Here is a 17,575-nt window from a genome sequence, read left to right as displayed (position 1 = left end):
AAGCTTTTGTGGTTTCAGTTTTTGAATGGGATGCTTTTAAATAGGAAAAGAACTATATCAACCAATTAATTGTCACTCCTGATTAGTCGTGTGTCTTTGACTGGAAACAGTATGTAAAGCGCTAAGAACCTTCTACCTATTGAACTTTAAATGTGGTTTGTCACAAGAGAAAATAGAAAATCGATATAGAGTCCAACAGAGAAAGCGGAAAAAGCACAGGCACGCCCTCTAGATCTGATTACCGTCGGATACAGCATGAAGTGGCGTCTCCAGGAACTTAAACGACTTTTGTATTAACTATGTCGTTGAATTATAATCCGCTAAATGTCTAAAAACTTATATCGCTTTTCCTCTGTTTGAAGATATCACGATTATAACTTACTCCTTGATCGCTACTGGTTCTTATTAAAAGAGTCAAAGTTTTACCATAGTGGTCTGTCCGATCCTTTCATAACAATTTTTGAGTTATTTTTTCCCAGCAAGACAAGGTATTGTATTCAAATTTGATTTGATCTGAAGGAAGCTTACCGCTTCCCAAAAATCTACTTAATAAATCGTGGTGTACCCATTTTAAAACATTTCGGCACGTAGTTGGAATATTGTAGCAAATGCTAGACAGTTCGATAAATTTATCTTCTTGAATTACGTTTTGTTTACTTCCTGTATTCCAAGGGAAGTTAGAGGTGATTTTATTTTTACATCAAATGACGTCTGAGTGGATATTCACATAAGCCTCTTTGAGAGCCTTAAGTGTGAACGATACAACCTTACGGTTCATTTATTCTGAACTTTCGGTAGCTGGCAGTCGGTGTCGTTCACTTTCAACCTTCAACATACAGCCTCGTTCTGTTTATTGATGTTTCCATCTTTGCTGTTTTTGTTTTGAATTATCTCTTTTGTATCTTTCGTGGGTTTCTTCAATCTAAGTGTGTCGTTGTGCGGCTAAAACTGGTGCATTCTTGAACAAGCAAATATTTGGTGCTTGAAAGAACAACCGGAATGATTACCAGATGACTGCTACCCAAATGTATACAAGCAGTTCGAGTTGTCTGTGCATGAAAATTTAGCACAAAGGAAGCTTGACGAAAAACAATGTGGGAATACTTCTTCATCAGAGTTTTTTTGGGGCTCATTTGGAGCAATATTGCACTTGTGCCCGTGCTGTGTCGAAGTTCTTCTAGAATTTCAAATGCTTCGAAGTTAACAGGGCCGATGGAGCTCTGTTTGAGGAGATGTAGCATCATCTTTCAAGCCAATGACGCAGAACTATCAGGCGAAAAGGTAATTAGAAATTCAAACATTTGGAACGATGTTTAGTTTAGCTCAATGACAAATTAGTCGTAAAAAGCAATAGGCAAGATTACAAAAGAAATTTCCTTGTGCAATGTTATATTCATTCCCAATCATTCGGCCTTCTTTCCGACGAATTGTGAATCTAGATGTTAAGATGGGATATCAAACCTCACTTATAACGGTATGAGAAAGGCGCAATATTTCAAATTTCATCTTGGTTCTAAAGAAAAATGTACAGAAACCCGCCCTAACCCGCCTTTTCAATGAAAATATCAGATCAGTTTCTAAAGAAAGAATGCTGAGGGCAGATTTCGGAAGTAGACACCTTCCCTTTTGAAAGGCAAATATCAGAAGACCCTTAAGGTTAATTAAGGAGCATAGGAATCTTAACCTCTTCAAGAGGTTATGATTCCTATGCTCCTCATGAAGAGTGCTCGTAAAACAGCTTCAGTCAAGCTGTTTTACGAGCACTCTTCATGAGTCATTACTTTCAAGGCATGGGAATTTACTCTCGCGATGCATTTGCGCTAAGTCGAGTCCAGGACGATCGTGAACAGAAATTATCAACTGTCTGCCCTTCTTACCACAAAGCATTTCAACTTGGTTTCTAGCAAGCCTGTATGCATACAAAAATGGGTTATCTTGATTTAGACCAGCCAGCCCTGTCTTGAGCGTTTTATTTCCAAACCACAAAATTTCTCGAAGGATGGTTATGTAATCATTTCCTACATGCATCTATTCCAACAGGAAGGCGCGTTCTTTGTCTTGTTACAGTGGTCTTTCTCAATTCTTGCCTTTGTGAACAAGGAGGTTATGTTCAGGTTATAGATATTTTAAAAGTTCTTTGTTTTGGAGCAGGCTTAAATACCCTTAACTATTTCTATTGATTTATGCCACCAGCATATATCTTTCTGAACTTGAAATAGTTTATTAGATGGTGCAACGGGACGTTTTTTCTCGTTTTAAGCTTTTCTGTTAAATATTTGGGACCGACAAATTGATGTTAAGCTGAGTTTTGTGATGTAGCGCGTTCATTCTCTCAACACTCCAGAGGTTTATGAGTTCCATATTAAAGTGTAGTTTTGCCATTCTTAGAAGGAAAACGATGGATTGCAAATTATTTCATTTTGACTTGATAGAACCCCAGGTTATATAAGGTTAATACTTGTTTTGATAATTTTGTTTTGCTTCCTTATCTTTACGTTTTTCTCATCGGTTTCTCATAAATACATGTATTACAATTTGTGTACTCTTTCTGTCGTTGTTGCCGGTTTCATTGTTTTGAAATAACGTTACCTACCTTCTGAATTTAGAGTGCTTTTAGACTGAATGGAAAGGTAATACAGAGCATAATTACTTTTTCAATCATAACCGGTTAACACAGTACTCTATCTTCTACAAGACCTACGGGTTTCAGTCTACATTCTCTCTATATTAAGTTACAAAGAGTGACGTAGTAAGAGATGAAGGAGTGGTACAAAGCCGGTGACTTGTATGATAAAAACGGGAATCAAGAATTGAAAGGGAAATAATTTAAAACACTCTTGAAAAATTACCTTAATCTTGTATATCACGAGTTCCTGTCCTGGTGTTTTAAGCAAATATGAGTAGTTAATCCATAAAACAGGAAAAGGTAAAGAAGAGAGAGAAGAAAAGCTGCAGATAACCTCGGTGAATCTTGGAATTTCTAATGTCTAGGGCGTCTACTGCGTAGAATACCAACTGAATATTAAAACGGGCTCTTTCGAACGGATATGGTGGAACTACATCCTGTACAGAGTGGCGTGACATTAGCACGGTTGATATTTCTATCCAATGTATGAATTTAAAGCATAATTTCTGTAACAAAGACCGGCGTGATTAAATGACAAACAAACTGGAAGTACATTGAGCGCAAAGGAAAAAATTATAGTAAGTTTCCTTCAGTTCCACAGGTACTTTTCTTACTCCATCCGTCAAATTTCTTCTAAATTGTTCAAGATGGATGGAAATATCGTGATTAGTATTTATTGCGATTATATCCAATGTTTTAAGACTTTAGATTATTGGTTGACTGACAAAAAACAACACTGAGATGATAACACTTGCAATGTAAATAAAAAAGATCTGTTTCAGCCCCCAAAATAGGACCGTTTCGATGATATTTAACTTGAAAACACAAATAAAGTAACAAACACATGTACACAAACATCGGCTTCAATTCGAATAGCAGGATTACGAGATGAGGCACTTGTATATCGTGAACACTGAAGTTCAATAAGAAATAATTTTCCACTTGAGATTAGGAGCGAAATCTGCAATCAGGTGTAAGAAAAAGAAACAACAACAACAATGTATTTAAAATTACCAATTAATGAAAAAAGAGAAAACTTTGAATTTTCGAGGAAATATTGCATCAGCTTTACCTAAAATCACTAAGTGGCCAAAGATTCCTAGATATTTGACTGTAGGCAGAGACAAAGAATAACTGACAGAGCTCTACTATTGTATCGATGATGTTTACGTGTATGAATGTAGGTAAGTGCTGTAAAGACATTTTTCTTTTTATCATTTTTGACTGGAGTGTGTCGTTTTCTTTTCCTATTCTCGATATTGCTCTCATTCTTGCATTTACGAGGTAGCATTTGAAGTGATATAAGCTTTAAGCCTAAGCCTCTAATGAATACATGTACACGCACTGGTATTGTATTTCGCGGTAGAGTGATTTTGTTGAAAGCGTAATATTTAAAACGGAATGCAAGTCTCGTGATATAACTAGAGGGCTGAGGTTCTTTTTTCAGCCAATTGTGATTTTGGTGTATCTTACAGGTACCAGTGGATCATTTCTGTTACGCAAAGTGCATTGAAAAGGAAGGTATGAATTTTGTTAAAACAAATTGGTGGCAAACTCTCAAGCGTTAACTTATTAAAATAGACAAAATCTTCGTGTATTTTTTTGTGTAACCACCCTTAGCTAAGAAAACAATTTCAACCGATTTTTTTACTTGACTTTCTCATTACTTTTGCGTTCCCTCGGTCAGTTAATAGGTCAATGAATAAGCTGGTGTTCAAACGGTCAATCTGACCTTCAGTCGGTCGATCGATCAGATGGTCAGACAAACAGTTTAAGAGCCAGTCCAACAAACGAGTTGTTTGTCAGAAAATTACGAGTCAGTCAGACGATCTGCTGCTCATTGATAGCTCGTGATCAGTCATCGGGTAACAATGTTTGCATGCATGAAGGTATCTTGCAAAATTCTGTTTTTGCCATCCCTATTGAGGATCGAACGTTGGGTGAGGAAGTAATGATGTTTTCCTTATGTGAATCGCAGTGGAAATCGTCAATGCTTTAGCTTTACTTTCATCAACCATCAGTTTACTCACGAAACGCATTTAGGACGTTTATGTGAATGGAACCTCTCAGTTAGTTGTAGGGAATATATATCATATATAATTTACCTTAAGACTCTTTAACTTAAAAACATTTTACTTCTCCTTGAAGCGCCCTTGCATTTATTGTTTAAACATGTCCATGTATATACTTTCCTCTCGCTAATAGGGAAACAGCATTCTCCTATGAACGAGCGACGCCGCCTGGTTACTGCACAAAACACGTCGTCAATTATGAGAATCAAACGAGGTAATTAAATTAATATACATATGAACACATGACAGGAATGGACTGTGAATTTGACTTAATATTTTGGTAAATACCCAAGGGTACCTGATTCCCGTTAAATGTTGGCCGGATTCTTCTATTTAAAACTTGAGTGTACTTCTTAAGCTTTCCAAGACGCCTTCAACAGAAGTCTTTACGTTTTAAATATATCTCAATTGCAATATCTCAAATCCTTATTGGTATTTTATAATTGATTTGGAGGAGAAATTTCAATTGAACAAAGAAGGTCACCAGAGAAATGGAAAAAACTACAACAAAAAAAACCACGATGAGAACAAACATAGCAACTAAAAGTAATAATCAATCCTACAACAGACCAATAGTTTCTTATTCGTCCCATGATTCATTTATCAGTGCATGGTAATTAGATTAGCTGTAGATTAATTCAGCTGTTTTGAGTCTTGAGCCTCTTCGGTTAAGATAAATGAAAAAAGTTGTAGTTGTTTATGATTTTTATGTCAATTGTTTTTTTTACTCTATTACCTTTTTTCATTTTGTCATTATTTTCAGATGTCCCTAACAGCCAAAGGAATCAGACATCCTTAAACACATCAGGTATAGTAAAAACGTGTGAGCGAAATATTTCATTATAGTAACGTTTTCGGTTAAAAACTGTGCGCGACAAATGCGAGACTAAAATTTTCATTTTAGCTCCGTGATACTTGATAAGTGTATATTTCACTCCTCAAATGCACAACAAAATTAGCAAAGTGAAACAGTGAAGATGATATCAATTTCTTTTCTCTCGATGCAGTTGTCAGCGAACGAATTAAGCCGACATATCCCAGCGGAGAAGAATATCCCGGTAAGTCTGAAACAGAATGATTATATATACTAAACAGACAAGGGTTCCGTGATCAATAACGTTCTTTTACCTTTTCACACAACCATACAAACAAACCGCAACTCAACCTCAGGGGCCCAATCATCGACAGCCTTGTACAGTAATTCTTTCCATAGCCTTATCACAGCCACTGATGTTTCTGGACGCAAAAAACTCTTCAATTTGTCTGGAAGTACACTTGGGATAATTTTTTTGTCTGCTCCAAGGAGCTCGTTCAGTCATATTTTCCACTGGCCTTTTTCTCTCCTCTTCGAGAGTCTTAGTTTGCTTCGCCACTCTTGTATTTCATCTTTCAGACGTTCTATTTCTTCGTATAATTCTTTAACAGATTTCGTTTGACCCTCGTGGACGTGAAATATTTTCACTTTTTCATCTAAATCTTTTCTTGTCCTTTCCTTGGTTTTCTTGTATAATTGCACAGCAGCGTGAGTGGTTGCTAATTTTTTGCTTGATTATCCGTAATAGCGAACATCCTGTAAAGTACAGAGTACTCTAGAAGATCCACATATTCTCCTTTTCTACTACCCTGGGATGAATCGGCTTGTTCAGTTTCACTTCCCGTTGCCGAATTTGGACCGGAAGTTCCCCCACGATCGGAAGCTTGTTCATTTACGACTTTTTGCCAATCCTTAGGAAGTGGCAGTAGAATTTCCACAGAAAAAAATGATTTTCCTCTCGTTCACTTCAGCTGAATAACGAATTTCTGGTCGGCTGATCGCAATGTGCCTCTTGAAATTCAAGGAACATCTAGTGGGTTCGTCAGACATGTGTGACAAATTGTGTAACAAATGTAGCGTAACGAAATGCAACAAGGTTAAAAATACGAGGTTACCTATGAATACTAGGGGAGGCTACTAAGCTACCCTAGAGATTCTGGGAAGCAAAATGGTGGACGATTCGCAATGAAAAGAGTGGTTTTGCGCCTCCGAAACATGGTTTATTGCCAATCACCTGAGGAATTTAAAATTCTACCTTCCCTCGCATCGAATTTCACCAAGTTTTGGCCGCTTTTCATCGTCTTTTGGAATCGGTTTAACATCGTGGAATGATTTTAATTTTGCATTACAAAAGAGGTTTCGGATGAAAACAAAGCATCGAGATTTTTGAAAAGGTACCAGTATCTTCGTGCTGGCTTCGGAAACTAAAGGACTTTCTAACACTTTTATCAACTTTGCGTCCCGTAAAGGAGGACAAATGGTGGATTTTAAGTTTTATAATGTTCAGAAAAGATCGAATTGGGAATCGATTTAACCACAACGAAAAGTCAAATGGTTCATTTTAAAGGTAAAGGGTATGTCAAACCGCAATTTATGATATTTAAAGTTAATTTGCTGCTGTTATTGTGATGTATCGACAAGCAATAAAGTAAGGCAACGGTACTCTTTACTCTTTTCTTTGTAATTTGTCTTATATCATGGTTGTAATCTAAGACTGGATGTGGCGCTCACGCGCGTGCTTGGCCATGAGGCTGTAGATGATCATGTACTCTAAACCTGATCGAACGCGGGTTTTGGGGTTTCAGGCGGTAAACTTTCGCTGAATACGAGCTGCGTTTTATCATAGCTAGTTAAAGGAGAATTATAGCTAAAAATTGAGTTAATTTCTTTCGAAAGCCAAGGCGACGAAATTCTCGATTTCAGGCGTTATTCGTGCTAATTGTGTCTTACCTTTGAGAAATATTTTCTTAAAGCTTGTATTTTCGCGCTTTCTCTGCTTTCAAACCGTGGGCACCGATTTTAAATCAGCAATCTTCCAAATGAGCCTGTGACTTATGTTATGGGGAGCATAACATGTACTTACTTTCGAGACGAGTGGGAGTAAAGATAGAAAATAGGTATCATGCAGTAATTTCAGCGACTGATTGACTATCCTATGGTAGTGGTCATTTCGTAACAACATACTAAATCATGTTTTGTTCTAATTAAGCTCGATACACACCAAAATATATAGATTATAAACAATCGACTTCACTGTCTTTCCTGATGCATCTCTGTAATGTCTGTACTACAAACAAGTCCTCGATGGAGGCAGATTATCCACAGCGAAACGAGGACACATTCTCATTACTCGATCGTCCACTATGCCTGAGAGTTGCACTAGTAAAGGCAACCCAGTTACAATAACCATAATCTCTCTCAGGGCTACTGGACTGTATTTTTGGAACAATATCTTACTATGGCTGAAAAGAAAAAGGCATAATTCTTCGCCTAACACATTCTTACCAAAATTCAAATCTGAATCGAGTTGCCGCAGTTCTCAACCATAAATTACAGAGGGTTATGGGGAGTGGACTGGCTGCCTCATTTAAAATTTCCATATCATGGGCTTACCTAAGTGAACGTTTCTCAGACATAAAATGACATCAGAACTCTCTGTCCGCTGTTACCCAGGTTAATTTTGTAGATGATATCTCCTAGTTAACTGTTACTCTCACATTGTCTATGTTTGTTTGTTTGTTTGTTTGCTTCAATGAAATGAAAGGTTTGTTTGGGAAAGGGTTTATTTTACGTGAAAATTAAGCACATTTCGTCATTGGTATCAGAATGGTTATTAAGATGCTTGGGGAACAAGTCAAGAGTTGAAAAGTCCTTCACTACCGATGACGTAGAGACAACATATGAAGAGCTTAACAACACGGGGAGGTATATCGCAACGATATCATGGACACCTTTTGATGGTAAGTGGAATACCAGCATTTTTCACGGTATCGAAGTAAACCTTGAGTCATTTTTTAGGTATAAAAGAGAGTTTAATATCAACTCATCGACATTGTAAATGCAACTCGATTTAATTTGGTGGATCTTATTTATGATTTAATTTTTGTTTGCGGATAGGAATAATAAAAAGGGGACGTTCTCTCGGACATTCAGAAAGATGACGTGTCTTAATACCGTCTGTGATCTTAAACAAACTCTAGATTAGCCAAAATAATGAGGTTTCGCTGTCAGTTCATGCAATTTCTCCCCGATTACGATTACCGAAGGAGTGAGCACGTTGCGTGACGAAAACAAATAACGGCTGCTTAAGAGATTGGCGGAGCTGAGGATAAAATCAATAAAAAAAAAGGGGTCAGCGATACATTGTCGAATACCTGATAAGCGTCTCCTCATTTTTCGACCTCTACAACCCTTACAGAAATATCATGAACGGAAATGACGAGAAATTCAGGAGTAAGATTGTAGTATTTGTTTCTTTCAGTTCAGTTGACTAATTGGACTGGATACGGAATAATATACGCAATTATAGATTTCACCAGCGATAACGATGCCAAAACCCATTGTCAAGAATTGGATAAGGTGAGGGCATGACGACTGAGTAGTAACGACGACGTAACGTAAATCATGTAGATCGATGACTTATTTTGCGTATGGGCACGGGGCTTATTGTGAGTGTAATACGTGTGAAGGGGAAGTAAGGAAAACACGCCCATGATAAAAAAATCGATATACAAAATGCTGGGAGTCAGTACCTAGGATGAGACTTTGTCGAATTTAACATTCTTTTACCGCTTACAAACTTTACAAGATAAGGTGGTTATCGAATAGTTTACCTCTCGGAAATACATTTGTATGGAAGAATAGCATCGGGCCGCCTTAATTTTGCGATCTTTTCTTTCTAGAACGCTACGAACATTACCATAACTAATTCTTCTTACGGAATGATGAATGATTCTTATCTTGTGCTTTACGTAAGTATCACAAATAATTGCTAATAGTTTTTAATTGTATAGTTGCTCAGGTGCTTTCAAATCCTTTTGCGAGTTCGTTTTGTCGATGAAACCATTCTTCTAATAGGGAAAGCTCTTTGCTTATTTTGTTTCAATTGGTTTGATAACTCATGCCGAAATAAGATTAGTTTCTGTTAGAATTTAACAGAAAAACTTGAAAGAGAAAGAATAAGATAATGAAATAAAGAATCGTATAATAATAATAATAATAATAAAAACGTACAATACTTTTTTTTATTTCAAACTAATTTCTTTCCCGACTAATCAGTTTTTTTTGTGATTTTGTCCTTGGATTTAGACAAAGTACTTCACTATATGTATAGTCTTTGTCAAAAGGAGAAATCAATCGGATAAGATATATAGCTCGTAACAAAACGAATATCAGAGTCTTTGGACGTTTCATTCAAGTTTTTACTCCGTAAATGTTAGGAAAATCATTTCTTTCCTTAACACCCTAGATATATCCTTGAAGAAAATCAATGATAATCTTGTTTTTTCAGATTACTTCTCTGCCATATCCTGTGCACATGTTCTATGACTTCCCAATCCGTAAGTTTTGTGAACGCTCTGAGCCAAAAATTGAGTCAATGAGCTTCTAATGGTTGTTTTGTATTTTGTTTATTCGCATTTGTTCACTGGTCTATTTGTTTATTTCTTCTGTTAATATTTACTTTTTCTTACATCTTTTTAGCTCAGTACAAACCAGATAATAACGAAAACTAGATTTTCTTTCAAAATTCGCGGCAGCGGTTTATATGCTTTTATCAAATATCAGTTAACAATTTAATATTGCACTTTCCCAGTGACGCACCACCTTAGTCCTTGTGGAATCGTTATAATTACAATCACTATTTGTGAGCAGAATCTGTGTTTAATACGCTACTGCGTTCTGAAAGCCAGCCTTTTTTTTAAGAAAGCATGATGGATTTACACATGTCTGAAACATTGTTCATTTTAAATACAGTTTGCGAAGTGCCAACACCATGCGTAGGGGAGTTAGGTGAGTTTTTAGAGGGAGAGCCGCTAGAGCAAAATTTCATCTACAGCGTCATCCTGAGTTCCAATTTCAAGCCTATACCATATGTGTCCCCGTTCTAGTGCATCATATTCATCCTCATACTCTTTTTAAATCAAACAGTTATCAAATTTATTGTAGAGAAAAGACTGTTATGTCCTCGACGTGGTCGTAAGGGTGTAAGCCTTAATCCGTATTTATTAACCGCCAATCAGTGGGCACAGTGATACCATTTATTGAATACTGTCTTTAGTTTCAAATGGTCTTTTCGGTTGGAAAAATCCTTCGATGATCTTTCAAGATAAGTTTCCAAAAATTTATCCTGCTTGGGTTCAGAGAAGGTTCCAGGAGGGAAAATTATGTTTGATTTCAAAGCTCGCAAGGTGTTATTCCTGATACGTTCTTGAATCCTCTTCTCTTAACTACTTTTTAAGTAGTGCTTCAGTTTTGTGTTATTCTTAACAATAGGGTGGTAGCAGCCACGATGTCTACAATATTAACACAATAAAGGGGCAATGTGTTGGAAGGTTTTTAGATTTGCAAATAATCTTAAGATAGTCAATGTACTATTTTTCTCATCTATCCTCCTTTGGGATCAGTATCAGTCAATATCTGGGCAACTGTCCACTACCCCTTCAACTTTAAAACTTAATGAAACAGAGATTGATTATTATGTGGGCCTTTCAAGGGTCCTTTTTATAGTTCTATTTATATTAATAAGATATCACTTCATGGTTTAATGCGTCTTAATTCATAATCATCTATGCCACTATTTGTAATTTTGGTACTTATGATATATTCTATATTATATATGCCATAGGGAAACTTGTAATTTGCTTTTGATTTTTTCTCCTTTTTTAGTCCAAACAACTCAGTCTACAGGTAAGTTCGAAAATATAAAGCTTTATCCCAAGTTTTAAAAGTCACTTTCATCGAAAAAAAAAACTCCACATTATAAGACAATTATAATCAGCGTTGTTACTACATATAATATTATTATTTATGATATGTTCTTTAAGAGAACTGTTCAAAATACCACCCCAGCTCCGACAGCCAGAGTGATTTCCTTCTGATTTTTTTTCTCTCTTTGTAGTCCACGCAACTCATTCTACAGGTAGGTTTGAAAATTTACAGCCTTAAACAAAGTTAGAATCAAGTAATTTTATTAAAATGTGGAAAGCCGAATGTAAACTGGACAGAAATATGAGAGGGGGATAAGCGGTGGGGCTTATTACATGCAGGACTATTCATAACTTCCCTTGCATTGGTTCACTTTCCACCAATTAGTATGGAACAATGGAGTATAGGAATATTGCCCCACCAGGTTGAAAACCTTATAATAGCTAGCCTGATTCGCACCTGTTGGTTAGGGGCAGTTGGATCTAATTCCCTGTTTTTGTTGTCTGCTATACTTTATTTGAGATCTTATTTCATGACACCATTACTCTGTTGTGAATCAGGGACCAAACGTACGTATTCCCTGTAAGATATAGATCGTGGGAAGATATTGTTCACCACAATTTACTATTCTTTGCACTGAGTCGAGGACACCGAAACTTTTTGTCAGCCATGGGTGATTGTGAGGTGCTAGTCGGCAGGTTGTTTTTCTGATATTGTGCAACTTCATCATAGTCTCTGCGTTATCCTATAAAAAAACTTATATTTGGTACAGAGACAACTTTCTTGAAAAACCACAACATACGATCTCAAAGTTTGTCACTGGCAGTTTTGATTGCTACCTGGGAATGGTTAAATTGTTTATTTTTCTCTTTTTTATCGCAAAAACAGTATATGCCTCATATGCAGTAAATATACACGATCATACAGCAATTGTTTTTTAGAAATATGCCTCATCTCTCTCTTACAGACAGAGATAAGAAAGGTACTGCCATTATTGCAGCTGTCCTCTCTACAATAGTTACAATTGTTCTGATTGGCTTGATAGTTTTCTATTGTCGTCGTCGCCCTTTACCTCCAACGTTAGGTAAGTATCATTTTCAATAAGAATTAAGGTTAGTGAAGGTGGTTAATTATGTCATTTATTTACGAAACACAATTTTTCCTCTAAATCGGGTCTTTATTTAAAAACTTGTATTTGTGCGACTGATTTCTTGTTATTTCAAAACAGATGAAATGAAGTGGTAATGAACGGAATGGAGCATAATTTTTTATGATTTCAGACCCTATACTACAAATGCAAAATTTAACCATGGTCATTAGCTGATAACACGTCGTATAATCCCAAACAGTGTAGGAAGTTGAAATTTGGTGCAGAAACTTGAAATTGAATTGATTGACAGGTAAGTCGCGAAAACAAAACAAAACAAAATAGCGGACAGATGAGGAGAGAGTAACAACGTTTTAATTCAGAGTTTGAGGGAGCATTCTAAAAACAGAAACACCCAACAAAGGAAAAACAACTGGCTATAGTATGGCTTCCAAAAACGGATTTGAAAGTATGAACCGGAGACTCTGAATAAAAATTCTTTCGGAGTTTTACGCAACAGTTCGTACGAAAGACGCAGAAGATCACGAGTGTGACAGTCTTCGTGTAATGTTACTGCCGTTGACCGATACCTAACAGAGAAAGAATGCAAACGCTCAATTATTCTCGAGAGAGGTTTCAAAAGTTTGAAGCAAATTATTGACGAAAAAGCTCGAATATTCTGGCCACAAGGCAAAGGCAAGCGGCCGAACTGGCGGGCTATGACTCGAAATAAAGACAACCAAAAAGGAAAACAGAGTCATATCTTAGCTTGTATATTTAATAACTGGTAATCAGATTATTTTTATCTTGCAATTTCGGATAAATCAGCACTCATAAATTTATCAAAGACTAGAAATTGCCTTCGAAAAATTTACTCGTGCTGATTTATCCCAAATTCCACTCGAAATTTTCTTATCACCTATGCAAATTGCACTCGGATCAGTTTAATTACCATATTTTATCCCATGCGCTTTTTGTTGCAGATCTGGAATTTGAGTACGACGCGTTCATTATATTCAGTTCCGAGGACTCACAGTGGGTGATAAACACCCTAATTCCAACCTTGGAGGAAAACCATGGAATGAAGTGTTGTGTGCACTACCGAGACTTTACCCCCGGAGTAACTTTTAGGAAAAATATGGTGGATAGCGTTTACAAGTGCAAGAAAACCATCGCCGTTGTGTCCACTCACTTTTTCAACAGTAAGTATTGTGGGTCAGAACTGGATTACGCCCTTCATCGACTTATGGAAAAGAGAGATGATAGTTTAGTTGTCATCAAGATCGATGATGTTGACAGAAGGAAGCTTCCTAAGGAACTTCAAAAACGGAGTTACATCGACTACGCAAAGTCAGTTGAAAAGGAAAGCTGGGAAAAGAAGCTGGTTGATTGTTTAAGTTACAAATAGGTTTAATATAACATTACGTTAACTGCAATAACTTTGCAAAAGTGCACATACACGCTTTTCATTGTTTTCGTATCATGCCTTATCTAATCAAAAGGGGGGGGAAGTCAGAAAGTCAGAAATTCAGAAATTTGTCGTGACTTCACATTAGTAGAAGTTAGGGATACCAAGTATTGAGAGAAATCAAAGTAATCGCGGGTTGAGATGTCGTGTCACGTTCACGCTCTTGCTCTGAATCACTGTAAGCCTTCTATTCTCTAACTGTCTGCCTTCAACAGAATAACGATAACACGCTTCACGATTAAAATACCTTCCAGCCTCACTTTGTGTTGCAGTAGCAATAATAAATTTTTATTCTTGTCATTCAGATTTTTTTTCTCTGTTTTATACGAAAACACGTTTTACACGTCTTTGTTTTATACGAAAACACCTCACTATTCTAATCTCTTGATATGAGTGCGTGACTACCATAGCACGACCTTGGCCATCGCGAGAAATTTGCGCGAGCATCCATCGACCTTGCTTTTCCTTTCAAGGGCCACGTTCAAACAGCATTGCGGGGGTAGTGGCCTTAGAGAGTATTTTTTGTATCACAGAAAAGGAAAATCTTACCGTGTTTGTAGCACTATTCGACTAAATCTTTGAAATCTTGATCGAGAACCGGCTTTTTATACACTCATCTAATGTCTATCGTCCATTTACTAAGTATTTTTGACGTTTCATTCACTCCCAGAGAAATCAAATTTAAAGATAAATTTCTCCAAAATTTCATCTTGGTATCGTCTATTCTTTAAACATGACGAATTTATTCCTAGAAGGCGAAGCGCTTTTCTTTTTACGGATTCCTTCTTTGCACTTGCAAATGATACGAATAAAAATTCAGGTATTCGAAGGTCCTTGTCTCTTTATTATACCTTTTGGCCGGTCAAGGGTCGATTCCTGTTAAACCTCTCGCTTTCGTACACTTTTGTGTCCAAGAATATAATTTCTGAGTCTGATATTTCAGCCGTGAATAGTGATTGTATCGTGGTACAACGAACAACAACTCAGTTTTTTAATTTTTTCGCTAAATAAACAGTTTTGCTGCTTTTCTCATGGTTTGCACTTTTAATACATGGAAGAGAAAGCTGTTAATTTAGTTTTGTTCACCCTAAAAGAACAGCTCAGCTTTGTTGCTTATCGTATGGTTTGCATTTACGACATACCATAGTAGGGGAAGAGACTTTACAACTCATTCCTGCACATTTGCATAGCATTTTGCGAATTTCTTTACCATTGGCATTCTTAAAATCTTCTACAATTTCTTCATATCCGCATCTCAGGGCTCGTTTCTCGATCATTCCAAAATGATCATGTTTTGCGTCGTCTTGTTTTGAAAAGACTTCAAGGTAATTATCCTCCACAGGCACTCGTTTTTCTTTTTCATCCCATTTGACCTTTTTTCTGTCATGTTTTGATCCACGTAGTGTGATGCCGTGCAAGGATGAGAACGTCAGGAAGAAGACGAGGAGCACTTTCGAAACACGAATCTGCGATACGCAAAAAAATATAGTGGTCAAATTGGAAACATACCACAAAACAATTCCAAGAGATTCTTAGTTACACACCCAGACCAAGCACGAAAACAGTTGGCGATGAATGATAATAATAATGATCAGCAATTTAGATTTCGTCATACCATGTTCTACACAGTGTAATTTAATAGTTCCAAGGGTTCCACTCAACTGCGCTCTAAACTACAGTTGTGCGTGGCTGCATGTTGGATTTAATCTATTTAAAAATCGAATACCGCGTCCTAATCAACTCATCAAATGTTACGAGTGAGTTTCGAAGGTCAATTTACTACACTAAATAGGAACATATCATATTATCATTTGAGTAGTTCTACAGCCACGATACCAACCAGATGAGAATGAACGCTGACTTGCTAAGGGTTTGCTTCTATTTCGCCTGTTACCTACTATGGTTTATTTATCTACGTGTAAATTAGTTTTCAGTCAATTGATAATTGACTCTTTCATTATATGAATTTTACTTCAGGTCAGGCGGTAAATAGCTTCCTTCCGTTGTACGTTTAATGCTAACAAGATTATATAGTAGCTATTATATATTATTGTTAACACGCAACCAATTCAATAAAGTCGGGAGGGTGTTAATACTAAATGAAGGGCATACCTGTATACAAATATCGGGCTGCCATTCGTAAGGACCATTAATTAATTTTGTCATTGATTCAATTTTACAAGGCTTGAGTACAAAATGAAATAACCAACATTAATGTGCGAAGTTAGTCTACGAAGAAGCTTTAGGAAACTGTTTTTAATATTTTGAATTTTGAATTTGTACTTTATCACTTATGCTTATAAAGGACGCAACAAGGGATGGAAAAGAAAAATTAAAAGTCATATTCTATATCTTTATATTATGTGACTTACAGGCTATAGCTTGCACACACTCGAAAAAATTGTCAGAAAATGAGCGGCTAGGCTGATATTTGGTTTTAGCATCATTAGCAGGCAACAGTAGAAAAATATAATGAGTTCTTGACGTGTTTCAGCATCCACGGCATATACAAGTATGCTGAGCACAGTAGAATGAGAAAAATCTTATTTATCTCGTTACTTTTTCTTGATCAATTCTGAGTGAATTGGAATCAACGTCTCTGTTGGGAGTTTAATCGTTAAAAAATTTTATCTTTCGTTGGCTGATTCAATTTTTGACTCCACCCCTTGATCAAATCAAATTCTTTGATTTTTCTCTGTTTGAGGTAATTTACAACGTAATTGGCAAATTGCAATTAAATTTCAGGAAAAGTTCAAAGTTTCACCATTACCACAATAAATTTATCAAATATCAAATTCAAGGAAGGCTAAATAGGATGTTTCCTATCTCACCAGAATAGTAGACCAAACGATAAATTATTATTAAAACATGATGAATAAATAAAGAATAGGAGATGCTTACACAGAAGTGCAAGTTATTTATTCATCATACTTATAGCTATGAAATAACTTATGAAAGTGGTTGTCCTTTCGACATCCATACCAAAACTTTGGACTCCTTTTGCTTTTTATATTAATCTTTGGGTCAATCATGTCTTATACATGTACGTGCAGATATCGATGAATGCTGATGATCAATGATATTCAGTACAATCAGAATTAAAGCGATGAAATTTGTCTTTTGAATATTGATAAGTCAAAGTTTTCCGTTAACACCACGATTTCGTTAGGTATAGATCATCGATTTCCATCGATTGGGTATTCATTATATTTCGCACTTCCTCGCATTCGACACCTTTACAATTTGACAAGAGCGTCCACCAAATGTCGAACTCTCATTTTAACTATCACTAAAAAACAAAAAAAGAAATTACAATAGAACTAAATAAACAGGACTATTATTGCACGTGGAGGCCAGAATATATGAACTTTCTCTGTTCAACAAGTGGTAAATAATGTAGCTAAATGTGAAATACTTAAAAGATAATAAGTCAGAGATTAACTGCCAATAAAAAGAGAATTCTACAGCATAAACCACTGATGCAAAAAAAAAAAAAAGAAAAAAGAAAAAAAAAAGAAAGGGAGAGAGAGGGAGAGAGAGGGAAAGAGAGAGGGAGCGGAACGTACCTCAGGAAAATGACTCA

The 17,575-nt window shown here is 36.3% G+C and overlaps 1 protein-coding gene across 1 annotated transcript; it reads left to right on the top strand.

Annotated features, from left to right (window-relative positions):
- Positions 1 to 4,401: 4,401 nt before the first annotated feature.
- LOC131797158 (uncharacterized) lies at positions 4,402 to 14,241 on the top strand. The gene is made up of 13 exons (XM_066165777.1): positions 4,402 to 4,515; positions 4,832 to 4,912; positions 5,462 to 5,506; positions 5,706 to 5,756; positions 8,338 to 8,472; positions 8,994 to 9,091; positions 9,415 to 9,483; positions 10,023 to 10,071; positions 10,487 to 10,522; positions 11,399 to 11,419; positions 11,631 to 11,651; positions 12,405 to 12,521; positions 13,508 to 14,241. Exons 1-13 carry the CDS (start codon positions 4,506 to 4,508, stop codon positions 13,930 to 13,932), a joined length of 1,158 nt encoding a protein of 385 aa, XP_066021874.1. The 5' UTR covers positions 4,402 to 4,505; the 3' UTR covers positions 13,933 to 14,241.
- The last annotated feature ends 3,334 nt before the right edge of the window (positions 14,242 to 17,575 follow it).

Source organism: Pocillopora verrucosa, chromosome 4 (assembly GCF_036669915.1).
Source record: "Pocillopora verrucosa isolate sample1 chromosome 4, ASM3666991v2, whole genome shotgun sequence".
Lineage (NCBI taxonomy): Eukaryota > Metazoa > Cnidaria > Anthozoa > Scleractinia > Pocilloporidae > Pocillopora > Pocillopora verrucosa.
The sequence above is the reverse complement of the archived record's forward strand: the minus strand, read 5'-3'. Positions and strand labels throughout refer to the sequence as shown.

Excerpts from the sequence above, each read along its gene's own strand:
- LOC131797158 (XM_066165777.1), top strand. Across the intron at positions 5,507-5,705 it reads GACATCCTTAAACACATCAG|TTGTCAGCGAACGAATTAAG; the intron begins GTATAGTAAAAA and ends CTCTCGATGCAG. Across the intron at positions 11,652-12,404 it reads CCACGCAACTCATTCTACAG|ACAGAGATAAGAAAGGTACT; the intron begins GTAGGTTTGAAA and ends TCTCTCTTACAG.